General features: G+C 52.3%; 1 protein-coding gene and 1 pseudogene across 2 annotated transcripts; both read left to right on the top strand.

Moving 5' to 3' along the window:
* The first annotated feature begins 4,646 nt into the window (after positions 1 to 4,646).
* RAPSN (receptor associated protein of the synapse) lies at positions 4,647 to 14,566 on the top strand. 2 transcript variants are annotated; one of them, XM_035262633.3, is made up of 8 exons: positions 4,647 to 5,009; positions 5,622 to 5,960; positions 9,440 to 9,598; positions 10,150 to 10,248; positions 10,340 to 10,462; positions 10,860 to 10,913; positions 13,412 to 13,611; positions 14,282 to 14,566. In XM_035262633.3, exons 1-8 carry the CDS (start codon positions 4,818 to 4,820, stop codon positions 14,352 to 14,354), a joined length of 1,239 nt encoding a protein of 412 aa, XP_035118524.1. In that variant the 5' UTR covers positions 4,647 to 4,817; the 3' UTR covers positions 14,355 to 14,566. The 2 variants fall into 2 exon arrangements, with proteins under 2 accessions (XP_035118524.1, XP_035118523.1); XM_035262632.3 differs by having other exon boundaries at positions 10,773 to 10,913.
* A 1,545-nt stretch (positions 14,567 to 16,111) lies between these two features.
* Positions 16,112 to 17,592, top strand: LOC100895212 (small ribosomal subunit protein uS2 pseudogene; annotated as a pseudogene).
* The last annotated feature ends 3,643 nt before the right edge of the window (positions 17,593 to 21,235 follow it).

The following is a 21,235-nucleotide window of genomic DNA, read 5'->3' as shown; positions in this document are numbered from 1 at the left end:
GCTCCCTGACTCCACTGGGGTGTAGGCGCAGGCTGCCCTTCCTCCATTCCTTCTGCCAGAGACTTGATGTTAACAGTGTCTGGGCCCTGGAGTGGGGAGAACCTGCTGGCCCTTCACACCTTCCCTGTGGGCCCAGCTTCCCTCACATTCCAGTTCAGCATCAACCCAGGTCTCCCTGAGAGGAGAGAAGACCCCAGCCAGCTCTCCCTCCCTTTCCCAGGCCTAGGAGGACTCCTGTGGAGAGTCCAAGTGGCCTTGCATAGCCACCTGTCCCAGGGCCTGCTTCCACACCTGCTCTGCCTCTGCTGAGCCTGCGGCCTAGAGCCCTCAGCAGGGTATTTGCCTTCTGACCCATTGGGCTCTCAGGAAGCAGATCATGTCTGCCTGTGCTGTTTCCCCAGGAGGGTGCAGGCTGGGGCAGATCCCCTGAACCTGCAGCAGTTGCCCTGAATTGCCCAGTGAAGCTGTCTTTCCTCCTCTTCTTCCCCATTCACCAATATTTGACATCTTTATTGAGGGGCCACAGTATACTGGCCCTTGCTCTGGGAATACAGTCAGTGGTGAAGGAGACAACGTCCTGCCCTGCATTAGGACCCAGCCATATGGTCTAATTTGAGTGAGGAGTAAAGACATTCAGCAAACAACCTTACAAATATAAAATTATAGAGTTGGGGCATGGTGGCTCACGCCTGTAATTCCAGTACTTTGGGAGGATGAGGCCAGTGGATCACTTGAGCACAGGAGTTCGAGAGCAGTGGTCAACATAGTGAAACCCCATCTCTACTAAAAATATAAAAATTAGCTGGGCGTGGTGGCACACACCTGTAATCCCAGCTATTTTCAGGGGCTGAGGCGGGAGGGTGGCTTGAGCCCAGGATGTCAAGGCCTCAGTGAGCCTAGACTGACTGTGCCACTGCATTCCAGCCTGGGTGACAAAAATGAGACCCTGTCTCAAAGTAAAACTATAGAGATGAGTATTGCATCAGAAAGCAGTGTAATTCAGTGAGAGGATATTGATTCATCCTAATTATGATTTATGAGGCAGAGTGTGGATGTGGGGAGCAGAGAGGGAATTAGGAGGTGCAAAGGCCCTGGGGCAAACAGGTAGGCAGGTCCTCAAAAAGTTGAACCTAACAGTTACCAGAATGTAACAGTTACCGTATTACCCAACACTTCCACTCCAAGTATATACCTAAGAGAAATGAAAACATGTCCCCATAAAACCTTGCACGTGGCCGGGTGTGGTGGCTCACGCCTGTAATTCCAGCACTTTGGGAGGCTGAGGTGGATGGATCACAAGGTCAAGAGATTGAGACCATCCTGGCCAACATGGTGAAACCCTGTCTCTACTAAAAATACAAAAATTAGCCGGGCATAGTGAGGGGCACCTATAATCCCAGCTATTCGGTAGGCTGAAATGCCAGCTACTCGGGGGCCTGAGGCAAGAGAATCACTTGAATCCAGGAGGCAGAAGTTGCAGTGAGCCGAGATCACACCATTACACTCAAGCCTGGGCAACAGAGTGAGAGTCCATCTCAAAAAAAAAAAAAATCCTTGCACGTGAATTTTTTATTTTTATTTTTTGTGACAAGATCTCACACTGTCACCCAGGTTGGAGTGTAGTGTCACAATGGTGGCTCACTGCAGTTTGAGCTCCCAGGCTCAAGTGATTTCCTGCCTCAGCCTCCGAAGTAGCTGCAACCACAGCTGTGTACCACCACACCCAGCTAATTTTTTTTTGTATTTTTTGTAGAGACAGGGTCTCACTAGTCTCACTATGCTTCCCAGGCTTGTCTGCAACTCCTAGGCTCAAGCGATCTGCCTGCTTCAACCTCCTGATGTGTGGGATTACAGGCGTGAGTCACTGTGCCCGGCCCAACTTGTACATGAATTTTTAGAGCATCATTAATTCATAATAGCCAAAAATGAAACAACCCAAATGCCCATCAACCGATGAACCAAAAAAATATATCTAGACAACAAGTATTAACCAACTGCAAAAAGTAATGTGAAGTTTTTTTTTTCTTTATGATGGAGTTTCTTCTCATTGCCCAGGCTGGAGTGCAGTGTCGAGATCTGGGCTCACCACAGCCTCCACCTCCCAGGTTCCAGCGATTCCTCTACTTCAGCCTCATATCTGGGATTATAGGCATGCACCACCATGCCTAGCTAATATTTTGTGTTTTTATTAGAGACAGGGTTTCTCCATGTTGGTCAGGCTGGTCTTGAACTCCTGACCTTAGTTGATCCACTTGCCTTGGCCTCCCAAAGTGCTGGGATTACAGGTATGAGCCACCATGCCCAACCTGAAGTTTTGATATGGTTGAAAACATAGATGAATCTTGAAAACATTATGCTAAGTTAAAAAAGCCAGTCACAGATGCCCACATATTGTATGATTCCATTCCTGTGAAGGGTCCACAACAGACAGGTCCGTAGACTGGGTGGCTTAAACATAGGAAATTTATTTTCTCACAGTTCTGGAGGCTAAGTCCAAGATCAAGGGATTGGCAGAGTTGGTTTCATTCTGAGGCCTTGCTCCTGGGCTTGTAGATAGTCATATTCACCCTGTGTCTTCACGTGCTCTACTTCTATGTGACTGTGTCCTTTTTAAAAATTTACTGTGGCTGAGCACAGTGGCTCACACCTGTAATCCCAACACTTTTGGAGGCTGAGGTGGGCAGATGACGAGGTCAAGAGATTGAGACCATCCTGGCTAACATGGTGAAACCCTGTCTCTACTGAAAATACAAAAACTAGCTGGGCGTGGTGTCGCATGCCTGTAGTCCCAGCTGCTCAGGAGGCTGAGGTAGGAGAATCGCTCGAACCCGGGAGGTGGAGGTGGCAGTGAGCTGAGATCGCGCAACTGCACTCTAGCCTGGATGACAGAGCAGACTCTGCCATAAAAGAAAAATTATCATGGCCAGCCATGGTGGCTCACACCTGTAATCCAAGCACTTTGGGAAGCCAAGGCAGGTGGATCACCTGAGGTCAGGAGTTCGAGACCAGCCTGACAAACATGGTGAAACCCTGTCTCTACTAAACACAAAAAATTAGCCAGGCGTGGTGGATGCCTGTGATCCCAGCTACTTGAGAGATGGAGGCAGGAGAATCTCTTGAACCCAGGAGGTGGAGGTCGCAGTGAGCTGAGATTGTGCTATTGCACTCCAGCCTGGGCAACAAAAGCAAAACTCCATCTCAAAAATAAAATAACATAATTTTTTAAAATAAAAATTTATTATTTATTTGTTTTTGTTTTCGAGACAGGGTCTTTCTCTGTTGCTTAGGCTGGAGTACAGTGGTGCAGTCACGACTCACTACAGCCTCCATCTCCAGGAGTTCAAGACCAGCCTGGGCAACATGGTGAAACCTATCTCTACAAAAAATTAGCCAGATGTGGTCTCAGCTACTCAGGAGACTGAGGTGGGAGGATCACTTGAGCCTAGGAGATAGAGGTTGCAGTTCTCTTAGACTGCGCCACTGCACTTACCACTGTACCCACCAGCCTAGGTGACAGATTGAGACCCTGTCTCAAAAAAATGTGGGGCGACACCAGTCTTACTGGATGAGGTACCATATGACTTCATTTTACCTCAGTTACCCCTTTAAAGACCCTTCTCCAAACACAATCACATTTTGAGACACTGAGAGTTAGGAGTTAAACATATGCGTTTGGTTGGGGGGACGTGATTCAGCCATACCAACATGGGGAATGGAACCATACCAACATGCGGAATGGAGCCATACCAACATGGGGAATGGAACCATACCAACATGCGGAATGGAGCCATACCAACATGGGGAATGGAGCCATACCAACATGCGGAATGGAGCCATACCAACATGCTGAATGGAGTGGTGTAACTGCCGATGGGTATGCGTCTCCTTTTTGGGTGATTCAAATGTTCTGGAATTAATGCGCATCTTCGTGAATATACTAAGAAACCACTGAATTGCCCAGCCAGAAAGGATGAACTTTGCCCTGAGGCAGGAAGAAGGCTGGAATGCAGAGAGAGAAACCAGTAGGGATGAGCTGGCCTGCTTGGCGGGGGTGAGGGCGGGGGGGCCATACTACATAAGACGTTGCCCTTCTCCACTACTTGGTATTAAAGCTCATTATGGGGACCCTTTCAAACTGGGGTTGGGATTGGAATTGAGATCCGTAACTGAAACTTCAAGGGCTGGGCTCTGGCCCTGCCAGGCATCCGACACAGAGCCTGCGGCAGCACATGTGGGCTGTCCTAAGTCCTTGTCAACGCATTAGTCATTGAGTTCTCATCACAGTCCAGTGATGACATCCAGCCAGGCTGGGCGCTCACCAGGCTTCTCCAGCCCTGCAGGTCCACCCTCGCTCTGCTTCTCCCAAGCACCTCTGGCCCCAGGCCTGTCCATTGCTGGAGCTGGCCCCTTGGTGAGGCTGCTGGGAGGGCCCGTGCTGCCAGGGCGTTCAGGGCCAGTGTCAGAGGTTCAGAAGGGACGCCCAACGGGGTGCCCAGGTGGCATGATGCCTCTATGCTCAGAGAAGCCACCTCCCAGCTCGTGGGTGGGTGCGGCAGAGGCCTGCGTGACCTTGCTGCTGACATTCCTCAGAGGCCACGTGGCCCCAACTGGCAGGGACAGCTGCGGACAGGGGCTGAACCAGCTTTGTTCCCGGGGTGGCGCCTGCTCTCCATCCAGGCCCCGCTCCGGCTCCCACCCAATACTGCTTTTGTTCCTGGGTTCAGGGGGCAGCCGGCACTCTGAGTCCTGTGCCATGAGTGCCTAGAGGCACAGAGCCACCAGGGGTCACCCCACGTGGAGCACAGGGCTTGGGGAGGATGGGGCAGGACCAGACCAAGCAGCAGATTGAGAAGGGGCTCCAGCTGTACCAGTCCAACCAGACAGAGAAGGCACTGGAGGTGTGGATGAAGGTGCTGGAGAAGAGCTCGGACCTCATGGGGCGCTTCCGCGTGCTGGGCTGCCTGGTCACGGCCCACTCAGAGATGGGCCGCTACAAGGAGATGCTGAAGGTGGGTGTACCTGGTCCAGAGGCATGCGAGGGTCAGGCTGAGGCTCCATTCCTCCCGGGCTCCCCAGTCCCCTCTTGGCCTTTTCAGGCTCCTGTGTGTCCCCCATGCTGGCCGCTGGGGCCCAAGTCTCTGAATCTACTTACACCTAAGTCCCTGGGTCTTAGATACTGAGTCCCGGCATCAGATTCAGGCCTGTGGCCTTGAACTGCAGCCCAAGACTCTGAGACTGAGGTTTTCCGGCCTCAGGGTCCAGGGTTCGTGGGTCTCAAGGCCAGTGTAGATTTCAGCCTTCCTGTCTGGTGTTCTGTATCTGAGCCTGGTGGGGGTGTGGACTCCACGGCTGAAGCTGGGGGTAGGTGGGTGGTGGAGACCTGAGGCTTGGGGTAGAGGGCGAACGCTCCGAGCCTGAGCTTGGGAGGTGAGGCCGGGATGTGGGGAAGATAGCGGAGGCCGGCGGGTAGAAGCTCTGGGTCTGAAGCTTTGGGCGATGCTGCTTTGGGTGTGAGGCTGGGGGGCGGGGGTGGAGCCTCCAGATCTGAGCCTGTAGCGCGGGCTGCGGTCCAAGGCTCAGAGTCCAGGCTGAGCGCCACCTGCCCACCGCGTGGTGCGCAGTTCGCTGTGGTCCAGATCGACACGGCCCGGGAGCTGGAGGATGCCGACTTCCTCCTGGAGAGCTACCTGAACCTGGCGCGCAGCAACGAGAAGCTGTGCGAGTTTCACAAGACTATCTCCTACTGCAAGACCTGCCTGGGGCTGCCTGGCACCAGGGCAGGTGCCCAGCTCGGAGGCCAGGTCAGCCTGAGCATGGGCAATGCCTTCCTGGGCCTCAGCGTCTTCCAGAAGGCCCTGGAGAGCTTCGAGAAGGCCCTGCGCTACGCCCACAACAACGACGACGCCATGCTGGAGTGCCGTGTGTGCTGCAGCCTGGGAAGCTTCTACGCCCAGGTCAAGGTGGGCCTGTGCCCCGGGGGGACGGCAGTGGAGGGCTTTGGGGGTCCCCTCTCATGAGGCACACACCCTGTGGCACTAGGGTTCCTTTCTTTTAGGGAGGGATGAGGCCAGTGAGAATCAGAGAGGGGCAAGGCTTATCCAGGAAGGTAACAATTTGGCCAGGAAACCAGCAAGGGCAGAGCCAGGATTCAAACCTTAATGTGTCTGACTTCCTGCAGGAATCATGGGAGGCTCCTGGGTGAGGACAGGCCAGCAGCCTCCCCTGTGGGCTGTGTGGTCTTGGGCAAGCCACCTCTCCTCTCTGAACCTTATGAAAGATATCTGCAAATTGAAGGAGAACAGGACTCGCCTTACAGTGGAGTTGTATGGATTCAGTCACCAAATATTTACTGAGCATCTGCTATATCCCAATACTGTTGGCCCAGTCTTGGGCCAACAGTGAGAAGAACAGCCAAGTCCCCATCCTCATGAGGGTTGCATTCTAGTTGGGGAAGAAAGACGATCAACACAGTTAGGAAGTCGAGTGGCTAGGAGAAAGCAAAGCAGGGTGAGGGGCTCACAGCACCGGGCGTGGGGGCGTCATAATTTCAACATGGTGGTCAGAGGGCCTCACGGAGGTGATGTTTGATGGCTTAAAGATGAGAAGGTGCGTCATGCAGAAATCTGGTGAGAGAACATTCTAGGCAAAATTGCGGGAACCCCTAAAGCCAAGCTGGACCCTGGGGGAGCACACCTGGAATGTTCCAGGAAGGACAACATGGCCACCAGGCATGTCTCAGGTGTGTACATAGGTAGAGAGGTGAGAGAAGGAAGAACAACTATGAAGGAATTGACAGGGTCAGTGATTGGAGGTTCCGACCCTGGGTAATTTTTTTTCTGAGACAGAGTCTCACTGTGTCGCCAGGCGCCAGACTGGAGTGCAGTGGCTCGATCTCGGCTCACTGCAACCTCCCCGCCTCCTGGGTTCAAGCAATTCTCCTGCCTCAGCCTCCAGAGTGGCTGGGACTACAGATATGTGCCACCATGCCCAGCTAATTTTTATATTTTAGTAGAGACGGGGTTTCATTATGTTGGCCAGGATGGTCTCGATCTCTTGACCTTATGATCTGCCTGCCTCGGCCTCCCAAACTGCTGGGATTACAGGCATGAGTCACCACACTGGGCAACCCTGGGTATTTCTGTTGGGGAGCAGGGGTGGAGTTTTGCTCTTGTCACCCAGGTTGGAGTGCAGTGACACATCTTGGCTCATTGCAACCTGTGCCTCCTGGGTTCAAACGATTATCCTGCCTCAGCCTCCCGAACAGCTGGGATTACAGGTGCCCGCCACCACACCCAGCTAATTTTTATATTTTTAGTAGAAACAGGGTTTCACCATGGTGGCCAGGCTTATCTCGAACTCCTGACCTCAGCTGATCCACCTGCCTTGGCCTCCCAAAGTGCTGGGATTACAGTCATGAGCCACCACGCCTGGCCTTTTTTTTTTTTTGAGACAGGGTCTTGCTCTGTCACCCAGTCTGGAGTGCAGTGACTCAATCACAGATCACTGTAACCTAAAACTCCTGTGTTCAATCGATTCTCCCTCCTCAGCCTCCTCAGTAGCTGGGACTGCAGGCACATTCTTCCACGTCTGGCTAATTTTTAAATTTTTTGTAGAGACAGCGGTCTTGCAATGTTGCCCAGGATGATATTGAACTCCTGGCCTCAAGCAATTCTCCCAACTCAGCTTCCCCAAGTACTGGGATTATAGGCATGAACCACTGCACCTCACCTCCATTTTCTATTTTTAGGTATTCTTTAAATTAAATTTAATTTTTTTAACCTGTAAAACATGTATATGGCTTCAAACTTTAAAGTATATGATAAGGCGTATAAAAGAAAGGTTTTTACTGAGGTTATTGACAGTCCTCTTTTGGTCATGTAGTTTCTCTGCTTGTTAAATATTAAGTGAAAGATCAAATAGATTTGGCTTGAAAAAGAACAGTGAAATGGAGCATTAGCTGAAGGGAAATGAGGTCAAGAGAAGATTGGTTAGTTTTCTTTTTTCTTTCCTTTTTTTTTTTTTTTTTTTATGAGACAGGATCTGTCTGTCACCCAGGCTGGAGTGTAGTGGTGCAATCTCAGCTCACTGTCCTCGACTGCTGTGCTCAAGTGATCCTCCCATCTCAGCCTCTCGAGTAGCTGGGACTACAGGTGTGCACCACCATGCACAGCTAACTTTATCTCTGTAGAGACAGGGTCTCCCCATGTTGCCAGGCTGATCTCCAGCCCCTGGGCTAAAGTGATCCTCCTGTCTCAGCCTCCCAAAGTGCTGGGATTCCAGGCGTGAGCCACCATGCCCGGCCCAGTTTTTCTTTTTTAAATGAGATGAGAAATGCCAGACGTGTTTGCACGTGGCTGGGAACGATTCAGTAGAAAGAGAGAACTTGATGATGCAGAGACTGCTTGTGGGGGGCTGGCATTTGATGCGAACAGGAGCCGTCCTCCACAGTGACAGGAAAAGAAAGCGTGGGAGCAGAGGTGCGGAGGTGGGAGACCTGGTGGAGACAGGAGGGGAAGGAGCTTCTCCCTGGTTTTCTTCCTTTCCCTCGTGGAGTGATGAGGTAGTCCATGAGCTGACTGTGGCCAGGTAGAAAAGGCATTTGGAAGCTTGAGGACAAAGAACGAGCAGAGTTGCATCACCTGCTGTCTGTCTGATGTTCTTCTGAGCCTGCTGTGCTGCCAATCTGCGCTGAGCTTCAGTGAACACCTGCTTCCGGGTGCCAGCAGGCAAGCTCTAGTGGAGGGATCTGGTGTCCCCCCGTCCCTGCGCGTCTCTGAAGCTGAGGAGCCCATTTGGCATTGGGAGAAAAGAGAAGCCAACTGTATTTTCTTGCTTTTTCATCCATTCACTCAACAAATATTTCTTGTGCATCTACCAAGTGCCAAGAACTGTGCTAGGCTCTTGGGATGTGTCACAAACCAGATGAAAATCTGTGCATCCACGGAGCGCACACCTTTGCACCGGCTGTTCCCTCTACCTGGGTTCCCTCTTTTTTTTTTTTTCAGACAGAGTATCCCCTGTCCCCCAGGCAGTAGTGCAATGGAGCGATCTCAGCTCACTGCAACCTCTGCCTCCCAGGTTCAAACAATTCTTCTGCCTCAGCTTCCTGAGTAGCTGGGACTACATGTGTCTGCCACCATGCCTGGCTAATTTTTTGTATCTTTAGTAGAGACGGGGTTTCACCATGTTGGCGAGGATGGTCTTGAACGCCTGACCTTGTGATCCGCCCACATCTGCCTCCCAAAGTGCTGGAATTACAGGCGTGAGCCACTGTGTCCAGACAGCCTGGGTCACTCTTATTCTGGATGCCACAACGAATGAACAGACAATAGGGTCCCCTGACCCCTACCTGCTGTTGGAGAAGCCTGGCCCAGGAGCCCTTGACTTGGGGCAGCCTCTGCCACTCAGTGTGCCTCCTTCCATCCCATGTCCCCTGCAGGACTATGAGAAAGCCCTGTTCTTCCCCTGCAAGGCCGCAGAGCTCGTCAATGACTATGGCAAAGGCTGGAGCCTGAAGTACCGGGCCATGAGCCAGTACCACATGGCTGTGGCCTATCGCCTGCTGGGCCACCTGGGCAGTGCCATGGAGTGTTGTGAGGTGGGGCACTGGGCAAGGGAGCAGTGGGGTGGGGTGAGGTAGTGTGGGCCAGGGGCTGGGGCCTGGGACAGCAGGGCCTCCTTCTTCCAAATCAACCCCTGGGGGCTCCCCAGGGCTTGCCCCTGGCCCGGCCTCTCTACACCTGAGCCCCTGAAAGAAACATTTGCCCCCAACCTCATTCCAAACCCCACTCCCTTCCAGTCCATCTGCAGGGGAGGGGACTTCCCTCTGTCCCCAACACCCAATATGGGGTACTTTGAAGAGCAGGAGGGGAGAGAGCCAGTCTCTGGAGTCCCACAACCTGGGTTCATATCCCAGCTTTGTCACTTACTGGCTGACCTCAGTCAAGTCACTTTGTGAGTCTCACTTTCCACCCACCTCGCTGGGTGCTGTGACTTCAGTGGTTCAGTGTGTGAGGCCTCAGCATCATGATCGATGCAGTAGGCTCTGAGGATGTTGGTCCCCTGGGCTGTGCCTTTAGAGGGGCCCGCTGAGTGGGGCAGAGTGGTGGCGGCCGAGGAGCAGGCCTGAGCCGCTGGCCTTCGCTGCAGGAGTCTATGAAGATTGCACTGCAGCATGGGGACCGGCCACTGCAGGCGCTCTGCCTACTCTGCTTCGCTGACATCCACCGGAGCCGTGGGGACCTGGAGGTCAGGTCACCGGGATGCAGGGGCTGGAGGTGCAGGGGGCGGTGGTGCAGGCATGCTGCAGCCTGATTCCATCCCCCACCTGGCTCTGCAGACGGCCTTTCCCAGGTATGACTCCGCCATGAGCATCATGACCGAGATCGGAAACCGCCTGGGGCAGGTGCAGGCACTGCTGGGTGTGGCCAAGTGCTGGGTGGCCAGGAAGGCACTGGACAAGGTGAGGTCAGGCCTTTCCCACGGCCTGCAGCCCTCCCAGTACTCCTCACTTGGGGCCAGTAGGTTAGCTGGCTCTTTCAGTCACTTCCTCTGACGTCAGCCTCACTCTGATCCCATGAGGCCAGAACACTCCTGGTCATTTTCCAGGCTCAGAGAAGGCCCATCTCTTGTCCTGGGACCCACAGCTAGTAAAGGGCTGGAGCTGGGATTGGAACCCAGACTGCTAGGTAAACTGAGGCAGGAGGTTCCTTGCCCACACGGCCATGGTGACTGTGCTCCAGTCTCTTCCTGCTGCCATGTCGCCTCCCCAGGTCCGCCCTCCTCCCCCGTGCTTCCCTGTGAGGAAGGCCTCTGTCAGAGGGCCCTGCCCGCAGCCCTGGCCTGTGCTCACCTTTCAGGCTCTGGACGCCATCGAGAGAGCCCAGGATCTGGCCGAGGAGGTGGGGAACAAGGTCAGAGTTGATGCTGTGTCCTGGGTCTGGGGTCAAGGGTCCAATTGGGGGACTTGGGTCTGGGTAAGGGCCTTCCTGAGCCTGCTCACGCCATGAGCCCTTCCTGATCCTGGGAGCTGCAGCCATCCCAGACCCTGGCTCTTTCTCTGCCACACAGAGAACACTTCTGAGGGCAGGGCAGGAGTTTCATAGCTTGGAGGATAGAGAATCCCTCAGAGGCTTCCCGATGTTGATCAAAACTCCTAACAGTGGAGCCAGGCGCGGTGGCTCACACCTGTAATCCCAGCACTTTGGGAGGCTGAGGCAGGTGGATCACGAGGTCAAGAGATCAAGACCATCCTGGCCAACATGCTGAAACCCCGTCTCTACTAAAAATACCAAAAATTAGCTGGGCATGGTGGCACGTGCCTGTAATCCCAGCTACTCAGGAGGCTGAGGCAGGAGAATTGCCTGAACCCAGGAGGCAGAGGTTCCGGTGAGCCGAGATCATGCCATTGCACTCCAGCCCGGGTAACAAGAGCGAAACTCCGTCTCAAAAAAAACAAAAACAAAAAAACTCCTAACAGCAGGCTGACCACGGTGGCTCACACCTATAATCCCACCACTATCTAAAAAAAAAAAAAATTTTTTTTTTGAGATGGAGTTTTGCTGTTGCTGCCCAGGCTGGAGTGCAATAGTGCAATCCAGGCTCACTGCAACTGCCACCTCCCAGGTTCAAGTGATTCTCCTGCCTCAGCCTCTTGAGTAGCTGGGATTACAGGCACCTGCTACCATGCCTGACTAATTTTTGTATTTTTAGTAGAGATGGGGTTTCACCATGTTGGCCAGGCTGGTCTTGAACTCCTGACCTCAGATGATCCAGTCACTTCAGCCTCCCAAAGTGCTGAGATTACAAGCGTGAGCCACCACACCCAGCCTCTAACAAAAAGTTTTAAAAATTAACTGGGCATGGTGGCACAGAACTGTCATCCCAACCACTCGGGAGGCTGAGGTGGGAGGATAGCTTGAGCCCAGGAGGTTGAGGCTGCAGTGAGCTGTGATTGCTCCATTGCACTCCAGCCTAGATGACAGAGTGAGACCCCGTCTCAAAACAAAAACTACTAACAGTGGCCTCCACTCCCTGAGCACTGAGCTCACACCGGGTCCTTACAGGTATTAGGTCTAGTCCTCACTCTCTCCCTGCAGGGTGGGTACAGCAAGCCCCATTTTACAGATGAGGAAAAGTAAGGCTCAAAGAGGCATCCAGGGTCCCATACTACTAACTTGTCTGTTTTAACTACAAAGCCCATGTTCCAAATTTAATAATGGTATCTAGTGCTCACTTCGGCAACCCATATTCTGAAATTGGAACAATACAGAGAAAATTAGCATGGGCTAAAAACCAAAACCAAGGCCGGGTGCAGTGGCTCACATCTGCAATCCCAGCACTTTGGGGGGCCAACGTGGGCGGATCACCTGAGGTCAGGAGTTTGAGCCCAGGCTGGCCAACATGGTGAAACCCCATCTCTACTAAAAATACAAAAATTAGCCATGAGTGGTGGTGGGTGCCTGTAATCCCAGCTACTTGGGAGGCTGAGGCAGGAGAATGACTTGAACCTGGGAAGCGGAGGGTGCAGTGAGCCGAGATCCCGCCATTGTACCCTAGCCTGGGTGACAGAGCAAGACTCCATCTAAAAAAATTAAAAAATAAAAATGAATCATAGTGATCTTCTCCAAACCTTAAAATCTTGAAAACAGGTTCACCGTTTCTCAAAGGCTTCCAGATCTGAATTTCTTTTTTTGTTTTTGTTTTTTATTTTTATTTCTTTATTTTTTTTGAGACGGAGTTTTGCTCTTGTTACCCAGGCTGGAGTGCAATGGCACAATCTCGGCTCACCGCAACCTCTGCCTCCTGGGTTCAAGCAATTCTCCTGCCTCAGCCTCCCGAGTAGCTGGGATTACAGGCACGTGCCACCATGCCCAGCTAATTTTTGGTATTTTTAGTAGAGACGGGGTTTCAGCATGTTGGCCAGGATGGTCTCGATCTCTTGACCTCGTGATCCACCCGCCTCGGCCTCCCAACTTTACTGGGATTACAGGCTTGAGCCACAGCGCCCAGGTCCCGGCCTGCTTTTTGTTTTTTAAACATGGGGTTTGACCATGTTTGCCAGGCTGGTCTCGAACTCCTGACTTCAGGTCGTCTGCCCGCCTTGGCCTCCCAAAGTGCTGGGATTTTAGGCGTGAGCCATGGAACCTCGCCACAAATTATTATGGAGTCAGTGCACCAGGTTTGGTCATAAAATCTGTCAAAAACATGGGGTCCTCAGGCAGTTGCAGGGGTGAAGACCTCTGATCTCACTCACCCCCTCATTCTGCATGAAAGGAAGCGAGGGCCAGAGAGGGCAGGAACATTTTTCTGAGGTCCATCAGCAAGACAGGGAAGTGACTGGGAGTAGAGTCTGCCTGCACTGACTTGGCTCTTGTCCCCTGCTGCCGCTCTCCACTCCTGTGGGACCCAGCTGAGCCAACTCAAGCTGCACTGTCTGAGCGAGAGCATCTACCGCAGCAAAGGGCTGCAGCGGGAACTGCGGGCGCACGTGGTGCGCTTCCACGAGTGTGTGGAGGAGACGGAGCTCTACTGCGGCCTGTGCGGCGAGTCCATAGGCGAGAAGAACAGCCGGCTGCAAGCCCTGCCCTGCTCCCACATCTTCCACCTCAGGTGCGGGCCTCCTGCAGGGTGGATGGGGGCGGGGGGGAGGGGGGCAGAGGGGTGGAGGGCCGGGTCTCTTTGAGGCACTCTAGGGCCCTCCTGGCCTAATCACAGCAATAATACTAATACCAAATACTTACTTTGGCCAGCGCCGTGGCTCATGTCTGTCATCCCAGCACTTTGGGAGGCTGAGGTGGGCGGATCACTTGAGCCCAGAAATTTGAGACCAGCCTGGCCAACATGGCGAAACCCTGTCTCTGTTAAAACCCACACACACACTCCCAGCACTTCCTGTATATTGACTCATTGAATCCCCTCAGCAGCCCATCTAAAGGTGACCATTCTTATGATAAACCCCAAAGAGAAATCAGAGAGGCCCCTCGAAGGCCCTTAGTTCAGACTCCCAGGGCCAGACCTGCCCTGGGTTTGGCTCCATCCCATCCTCTCAACTCACAGCCCATGCTCTGCTCCCGGAAGTCCCTGGGACAGAGGAACAGAGGGGCAAGCCGGATGCAGTGGGAGCCTGGGGGGACCGATCCCTTCCCTTCCATTGCTGCTGAACAGCCACCAGGATGCGTCCCAGCCCCTGCAGAGGGCGGGGGATGAAGGAAGACGGGGCCCGGGGCCTGGAGGGAAGGACAGGCCTCAGGAGAGCAGACAGGGCCCTTTGCCTCCTCAGGTGCCTGCAGAACAACGGGACCCGGAGCTGCCCCAACTGCCGCCGCTCATCCATGAAGCCTGGCTTTGTCTGACTCCCAGCAGTGGGCCTGGGCTTCCTCCTTGACGCTCCTGCTTTTCCTCCACTGCCTGCTGGAGGCCCATGTACTCCCTTGGGGCAGCTGCCAGCGGGTCCTCACCATAGCCAGGGCCTGGGGCCTGCCCAGGGCTGCTCCTCTGGGCCCAGCTCCCCTCCCTGCCTCTTTGTACTTTGCTCTTTATAGAAAAATAAACTGTTTGTACCTGGTCCCAGGGATTCCGACTTTCCTTGCCCAAGGTCTGAGGAGTAGGAAGAGAGGGAGTGAGTTTCCCCATGGGAGCTTCCTCTGACACAAGCGTTTCCTCTGCACCTATGTACCAGGGCCTCCAGCTGCGCCTCTAGGAACTCGGGATGCCACAGTGCCCCAGAGATGCGATCCCTGCGTGAGGAGCTGACACGTAGGGATTGGGAGGGTGTATGATACACAGGAAATATGCACCATGGAAAGCCTGGTGGGAAGTTGTAATAGACAAGTTGTGTCCCCCCTAGATTCCCATGTTGAAGCCTTTGGGCTGCTGTAACAAAACAGACCGGGTGGCTTATAAATGACAGGAATTGACGTATCACCGTTGGGGAGGCTGGGAAGTCCAGATCAAGGCTCCTGTGGATTGGTGTCTGGTGAGGGCCACGTTCTTGGCCACAGATGGAACCTTCCTCCTGTGTTCTTGCGTGGTGGGAGGGACAAGGAAGTTCTCTGTAGTCCTTTTTTTTTTTTTTTTGAGACAGGGTCTTACTCTGTCATTCAGGCTGTAGTACAGTGTCAAGATCTTGGCTCACTGCAACCTCTGCCTCCCGGGTTCTACCAATTCTCCTACCTCAGTCTCCTGAGTAGCTGGGACTACAGGCACGCACCACCACGCCTGGATAATTTTTGTATTTTTAGTAGAGATGGGGTTTCGTCAAGTTGGCCAGGCTGGTCTCGAACTCCTGACCTCAGGTGATCCACCTGCCTCGGCCTCCCAAAGTGCTGGGTTTACAGGCATGAACTATCTCGATGGGTGCTGTCCCTTTTATTATAAGGGCACTAATCCCATTCATAAGGGCTCCACCCTCATGACCTAATTGCCTCCCAGAGACCCCACTTGTCCAATCTGACAGTCCTAGCAGGCTTATATAAACTGGTAAGTTCTTTGGAACAATAAAGAGTAGAATCTGGTTGTGTCCAGTGGCTGGTTTTTGTAATCCCAGCACTTTGGGAGGCCGAGGTGGGTGGGTCACTTGAGCCCAGGAGTTCAAGACCAGCCTGGACAACATGACAAAACCCTGTCTCTAGAAAAAAAAAAAATACAAAAATTAGCCAGCATGATGGCACACACCTGTAGTCCCAGCTACTCGGGAGGCAGAAGCAGGAGAATCTCTTGAACCTGGGAGGTAGAGGTTGCAGTGAGCTGAGATCACACTACTGCACTTCAGCCTGGGTGACAGAGCACCTTGGGAGACTGAAGTCAGGAGTTCAAGACCAGCCTGGCCAACATGATGAAATCCCATCTCTACTAAAAAGACAAAAAAATCAGCCGGGCATGGTGGTGGGCTCCTGTAATCCCAGCTACTCGGGAGGCTGAGGCAAGAGAATCACTTGAAACCAGAAGGTGGAGGTTGTAGTGAGCCAGGATCCCGCCATTGCACTCCAGCCTGGGCAAAAGAGCGAAACTTCATCTTAAAAAATTAAAATTAGTTTTCCGTGCTGCCTGCCGAGGGCTCCATACAGCATTGTTCTGGATTCCCGTCGTTACTTAAAGGGAAACTTTCACCATGTCCGGAGCCCTTATGTCCTGCAAAGGAAGCAGGAGGATGTCCTTAAGTTCCTGGCAGTAGGAACCCATTTAGGTGGCACCAACCTTGACTTCCAGATGGAGCAGTATATCTATAAAAGGGAAAGTGATGGCATCTACATCCTAAATCTGAAGAGGACCTGGGAGAAGCTTCTCCTGGCAGCTCGTGCCATTGCTGCCATTGAAAACCCTGCTGATGTCAGTGTCATATCCTCCAGGAATACTGGCCAGAGGGCTGTGCTGAAGTTTGCTGCCGCCACTGGAGCCACTCCAATTGCTGGCTGCTTTACTCTTGGAACCTTCACCAACCAGATCCAGGCAGCCTTCTGGGAGCCACGGCTGCTTGTGGTTACTGACCCAGGGCTGACCACCAGCCTCTCACAGAGGCGTCTTATGTTAACCTACCTACCATTGCTCTGTGTAACAGATTCTCCTCTGTCCTATGTGGCATTGCCATTCCATGCAACAACAAGGGAGCTCACTCAGTGGGTTTGATGTGGTGGATGCTGGCTTGGGAAGTTTTGCGGATGCGTGGCACCATTTCCCATGAACACCCGTGGGAGGTCATGCCTGATCTCTGCTTCTACAGAGATCCTGAAGACACTGAAAAAGAAGAGCAGGCTGCTGCTGAAAAGGCTGTGACCAAGGAGGAATTTCAGGGCGAATGGACTGCTGCAGCTCCTGAGTTCACTGCTACTCAGCCGGAGGTTGCCGACTGGTCTGAAGGCGTGCAGGTGCCCTCTGTGCCTATCCAGCAGTTCCCTACTGAAGACTGGAGCGCCCAGCCTGCCACAGAAGACTGGTCTGCAGCTCCCACTGCTGAGGCCACTGAATGGGTGGAGCTGCTGAGGCCACTGAATGGGTGGGAGCAATCACTGAATGGTCTTAAGCTGTTCTTGTGTGGGCTCTTAAACAACATATGATACATGGAAAATAAACATAGAATTTCTAAAAAAAAAAAAAAAATTAAAATTAACCAAGTGCGGTAGCTCACACCTATAATTGCAGCACTTTGGGAGGCCAAGGCAGGCGGATCACAAGGTCAAGAGATCAAGACCATCTGGGCCAACATGGTGAAACCCCGTCTCTACTAAAAAAAAATACAAAAATTAGCCGGGCGTGGTGGCGCATGCCCGTAGTCCCAGCTACTCGGGAGGCTGAGGCAGGAGAATCCCTTGAACCTGGGAGTGGAGGTTGCAGTGAGCCAAGATCGTGCCACTGCACTCCAGCCTGGTGACAGAGCAAGACTCCATCTCAAATAAATAAAAGGAACCAAGGCTCTTTGGTTAAGGGCCGGATTCCAGGGCTGGGCCGTGGAGAGTACCAGATGTGGAGAGTACCATAAAATAGCCAGGGCTATTTTGTGCCAGAAGTGACAGAAGCCGAAGGGATGAGGAGGAAAACTCAAAGGACACCAGAGCCAGCTTGGATGGGTTCCCAGCGGCCACTGATAACGAGTGACAGTGATGGTCTCAGCTCAGGCTGCCATAACAAGGCACCTTAGGATGGGTCGTTTAAACAACCAAAACTTAGAGTTCTGGAGACTGGAAAGCCAAGAGCAAGCTGCCAGAAAATTCAAGAAGGCTATCTTCCTGCCTTGCCCTTCTCTGTGTTCTTACGTGACTATCCCCCTGTGCTCCTATGGTGACAGCAAGATCAAGCTCTTTCACTCTTTCTCTCGCTCTCTTTTTATTTTATGTATTTATTTCCTTTTGAGACAGAGTGTCGCTCTGTTGCTCAGGCTGGAGTACAGTGGTGCAATCTTGGCTCGTTGCCTCGGTCTCCCAGGTAGCTGGGATTACAGGTATGAGCCACCACACCTGGCTTATTTATTTATTTATTTATTTATTTCCTTCCTTCCTTCCTTCCTTCCTTCCTTCCTTCCTTCCTCCCTCCCTCCCTCCCTCCCTCCCTCCCTCCTTTCTTTCTTTCTCTTTCTTTCTTTCTTTCTTTCTTTCTTTCTTTCTTTCTTTCTTTCTTTCTTTCTTTCTTTCTTTCTTTCTTTCTTTCTTTTTCTTTCTTTCTTGTTTTTTGGTCTCCCAGATCACTGTTCTTTATGATTTTTGTATTTTTAGCAGAGACAGGGTTTCATCATATTGGTCAGGCTGGTTATGAACCCCTGGACTCAAGCGATCCACCTGCCTCAGCTTCCCAAAGTGCAGGGATTACAGGCATGTGTCACCACACCCGGCTAATTTTTGTATTTTTACTAGATGGGATTTTGCCATGTTGGCCGAGATGGTCTTGAACAACTGACCTCAGGTGATCCACACACCCCCCATCTCTGTCTCTCTCCCTCTCTCCCTCCTTTCCTCTCTCTGTCTTCCTCTTCCTATAAAGGCACTAATTGGCTGGATGTGGTGGTTCACACCTGTAACTCCAGCACTTTGGGAGGCTGAGGCAGGCAAATCACATGAGGTCAGGAGTTCAAGACCAGCCTGGACAACATGGTGAACTGCCGCCCCCCAATAAAAATATAAAAATTAGCTGGGTGCCGGGCGCAGTGGCTCACACCTGTAATCCTAGCACTTTGGGAGGCCGAGGTGGGTGGATCACCTGAGGTCAGGAGTTCAAGACCAGCCTGGCCATCATGGGGAAACCCCATCTTAAAAAAAAAAAAAAATTAGGCCAGGCACGGTGGCTCACGCTGTAATCCCAGCACTTTGGGAGGCCGAGGTGGGTAGATCACGAGGTCAAGAGATCAAGACCATCCTGATCAACATGGTGAAACCCCGTCTCTACTAAAAAAATACAAAAAATTAGCTGGGCATGGTAGCGCGTGCCTGTAATCCAAGTTACTCAGGAGGCTGAGGCAGGAGAATTGCCGGAACCCAGGAGGTGGAGGTTGCGGTGAGCGGAGATCGTGCCATTGCACTCCAGCCTGGGTAACAAGAGCGAAACTCCATCTCAAAAAAAAATTAGCTGGGGGTGGTGGTGCACTTGAGTAATCCCAACTACTCGGGAGGCTGAGGTGGAGGATCACCTGAGCCCAGGAGGCGGAGGCTGCAATGAGCTGAGATGGCACCGCTGCACGCCAGCGTGGGCTACAGAGTGAGACCCTATCCAAAAAAAAAGCTGGGTGCAGCAGCTCACACCTGTAATCCCAGCACTTTGGGAGGCCGAGGTAGGCAGATCACCTGAGGTCAGGAGTTTGAGACCAGACTGATCAACATGGAGAAACCCCGTCTCTACTACAAATACAAAATTAGCCAGGCATGGTGGTGCGTACCTGTAATCCCAGGTACCTGGGAGGCTGAGGCAGGAGAATCGCTTGAACCTGGCAGGCAGAGGTTTCAGTGAGCCAAGATCGTGCCATTGCACTCCAGCCCAAGCACCAAGAGTGAAACTCCGTCTAAAAAAAAAAAAAACTGGGCCAGGTGCGGTGGATCAAGCCTGTAATCCCAGCACTTTGGGAGGCCGAGGCGGGTGGATTACAAGGTCAAGAGATGAAGACCATCCTGGTCAACACGGTGAAACCCCGTCTCTACTAAAAATACAAAAAAAAAAATTAGCTGGGCATGGTGGCGCGTGCCTGTAATCCCAGCTACTCAGGAGAATTGCCTGAACCCAGGAGGCGGAGGTTGCGGTGAGCCGAGATTGCGCCATTGCACTCCAGCCTGGGTAACAAGAGCGAAACTCCGTCTCAAAAAAAAAAAAAAAAAAAAAAAAAAGCTGGGTCCCATTAAAAAGGTGGCATGTGAGTGAAAACTTGAAAGAGGTGAGAGTGAACTAAGCAGATTTCTTGGAAAGAGGGTTCTCCTAGAGAACAGAGTCGTAGACAGGAGCTTTCGGGTGTGCTTAGGAGCAGCAGGGAGGCCTGTCAGTGAGCAGGAGGGAGGAGGAGGCGCAGAGGCCGGGAGAAGAGAGGAGAGTGTGGGGTGAACACACGCAGGCCTCGGGAAGGATTTGGCTCCTGCTCTGGTGAGTAGGGCAACTGCAGGGGATTTTGAGCAGAGGACTGACGTGATCTTAGCGTCTTAGTGTTACAATAATTCCTCTGGTTACTATGTTGAGAACAGATTCAAGACAGCTGGCCTGAATGTTTCAAAAATGCCAAGGCCATGAAAGATCAAAAAGATCTGGAGACTGTTCTAGAATAAAGAGTTAAGAGATGTGACAGCTAAATGCAACATGTGACCCTTGACTTGATACTGAATTTCTCTTTTTTTTTTTTTGAGTCGAAGTCTCACTCTGCTGCCCAGGCTGGAGTGCAATGGTGCAATATCGGCTCACTGCAACCTCCGCCTCCCTGGTTCAAGCAATTCTCCTGCCTCAGCCTCCTGAGTAGCTGGGACTACAGGTATGCACCACTATGCCCAACTAATTTTTGTATTTTTAGTAGAGATGGGGTTTCACCATGTTGGCCAGGATGGTCTCGATCTCTTGATCTCATGATCCGCCTGCCTCGACTTCCCAAAGTGCTGGGATTACAGGTGTGGGCCACATGCCCAGCCATATATATTTTTTTAACACAGAGTCTCACCCTGTCACCTAGGCTGGAGTGCAGTGGCACGATCTTGGCTCACTGCTACCTCTACTTCCTGGGCTCAAGAGATTCTCCTGCTTCAGCCTCCTAAGTAGCTGGGACTATAGGTGTGCACAACCATGCCCAGCTAATTTTTGTATTTTTAGTAGAGATGGGATTTCACCATGTTGGCCAGGCTGGTCTCAAATTCTGAGCTCAAGTGATCCACTTGCCTTGGCCTCTCAAAGTGCTGGGACTACCGGCGTGAGCCACCACCCCTGGCTGGCAAGGTATTATACTACCAATGTATCATAGCTGTGTATGAGAATGTCTTTGTTCTTAGTAGGCATAGGCTGAAATATTTAGAGTTGAAGTGTCTTGATGTCTGGAAGTTATTTTGATTTTGATTTTTTTTTTTTTTTGAGAAAGAGACTTGCTGTCACCCAGGCTGGAGTGTAGTGGCCCGATCTGAGCTCACTGCAACCTCCACCTCCAAGGTTCAAGTGATTCTCCTGCCTCAGCCTCCTGAGTACCTGGGATTACAGGCGCCTGCCACCATGCCCAGCTGATTTTTGTATATTTAGTAGAGACGGGGTTTTACCATGTTGTCCAGGCTGGCCTGGAACTCCCGACCTTAAG

This window comes from Callithrix jacchus, chromosome 10 (genome assembly GCF_049354715.1).
Source record: "Callithrix jacchus isolate 240 chromosome 10, calJac240_pri, whole genome shotgun sequence".
Lineage (NCBI taxonomy): Eukaryota > Metazoa > Chordata > Mammalia > Primates > Cebidae > Callithrix > Callithrix jacchus.
This window is presented reverse-complemented; position numbering and strand designations above follow the sequence as displayed.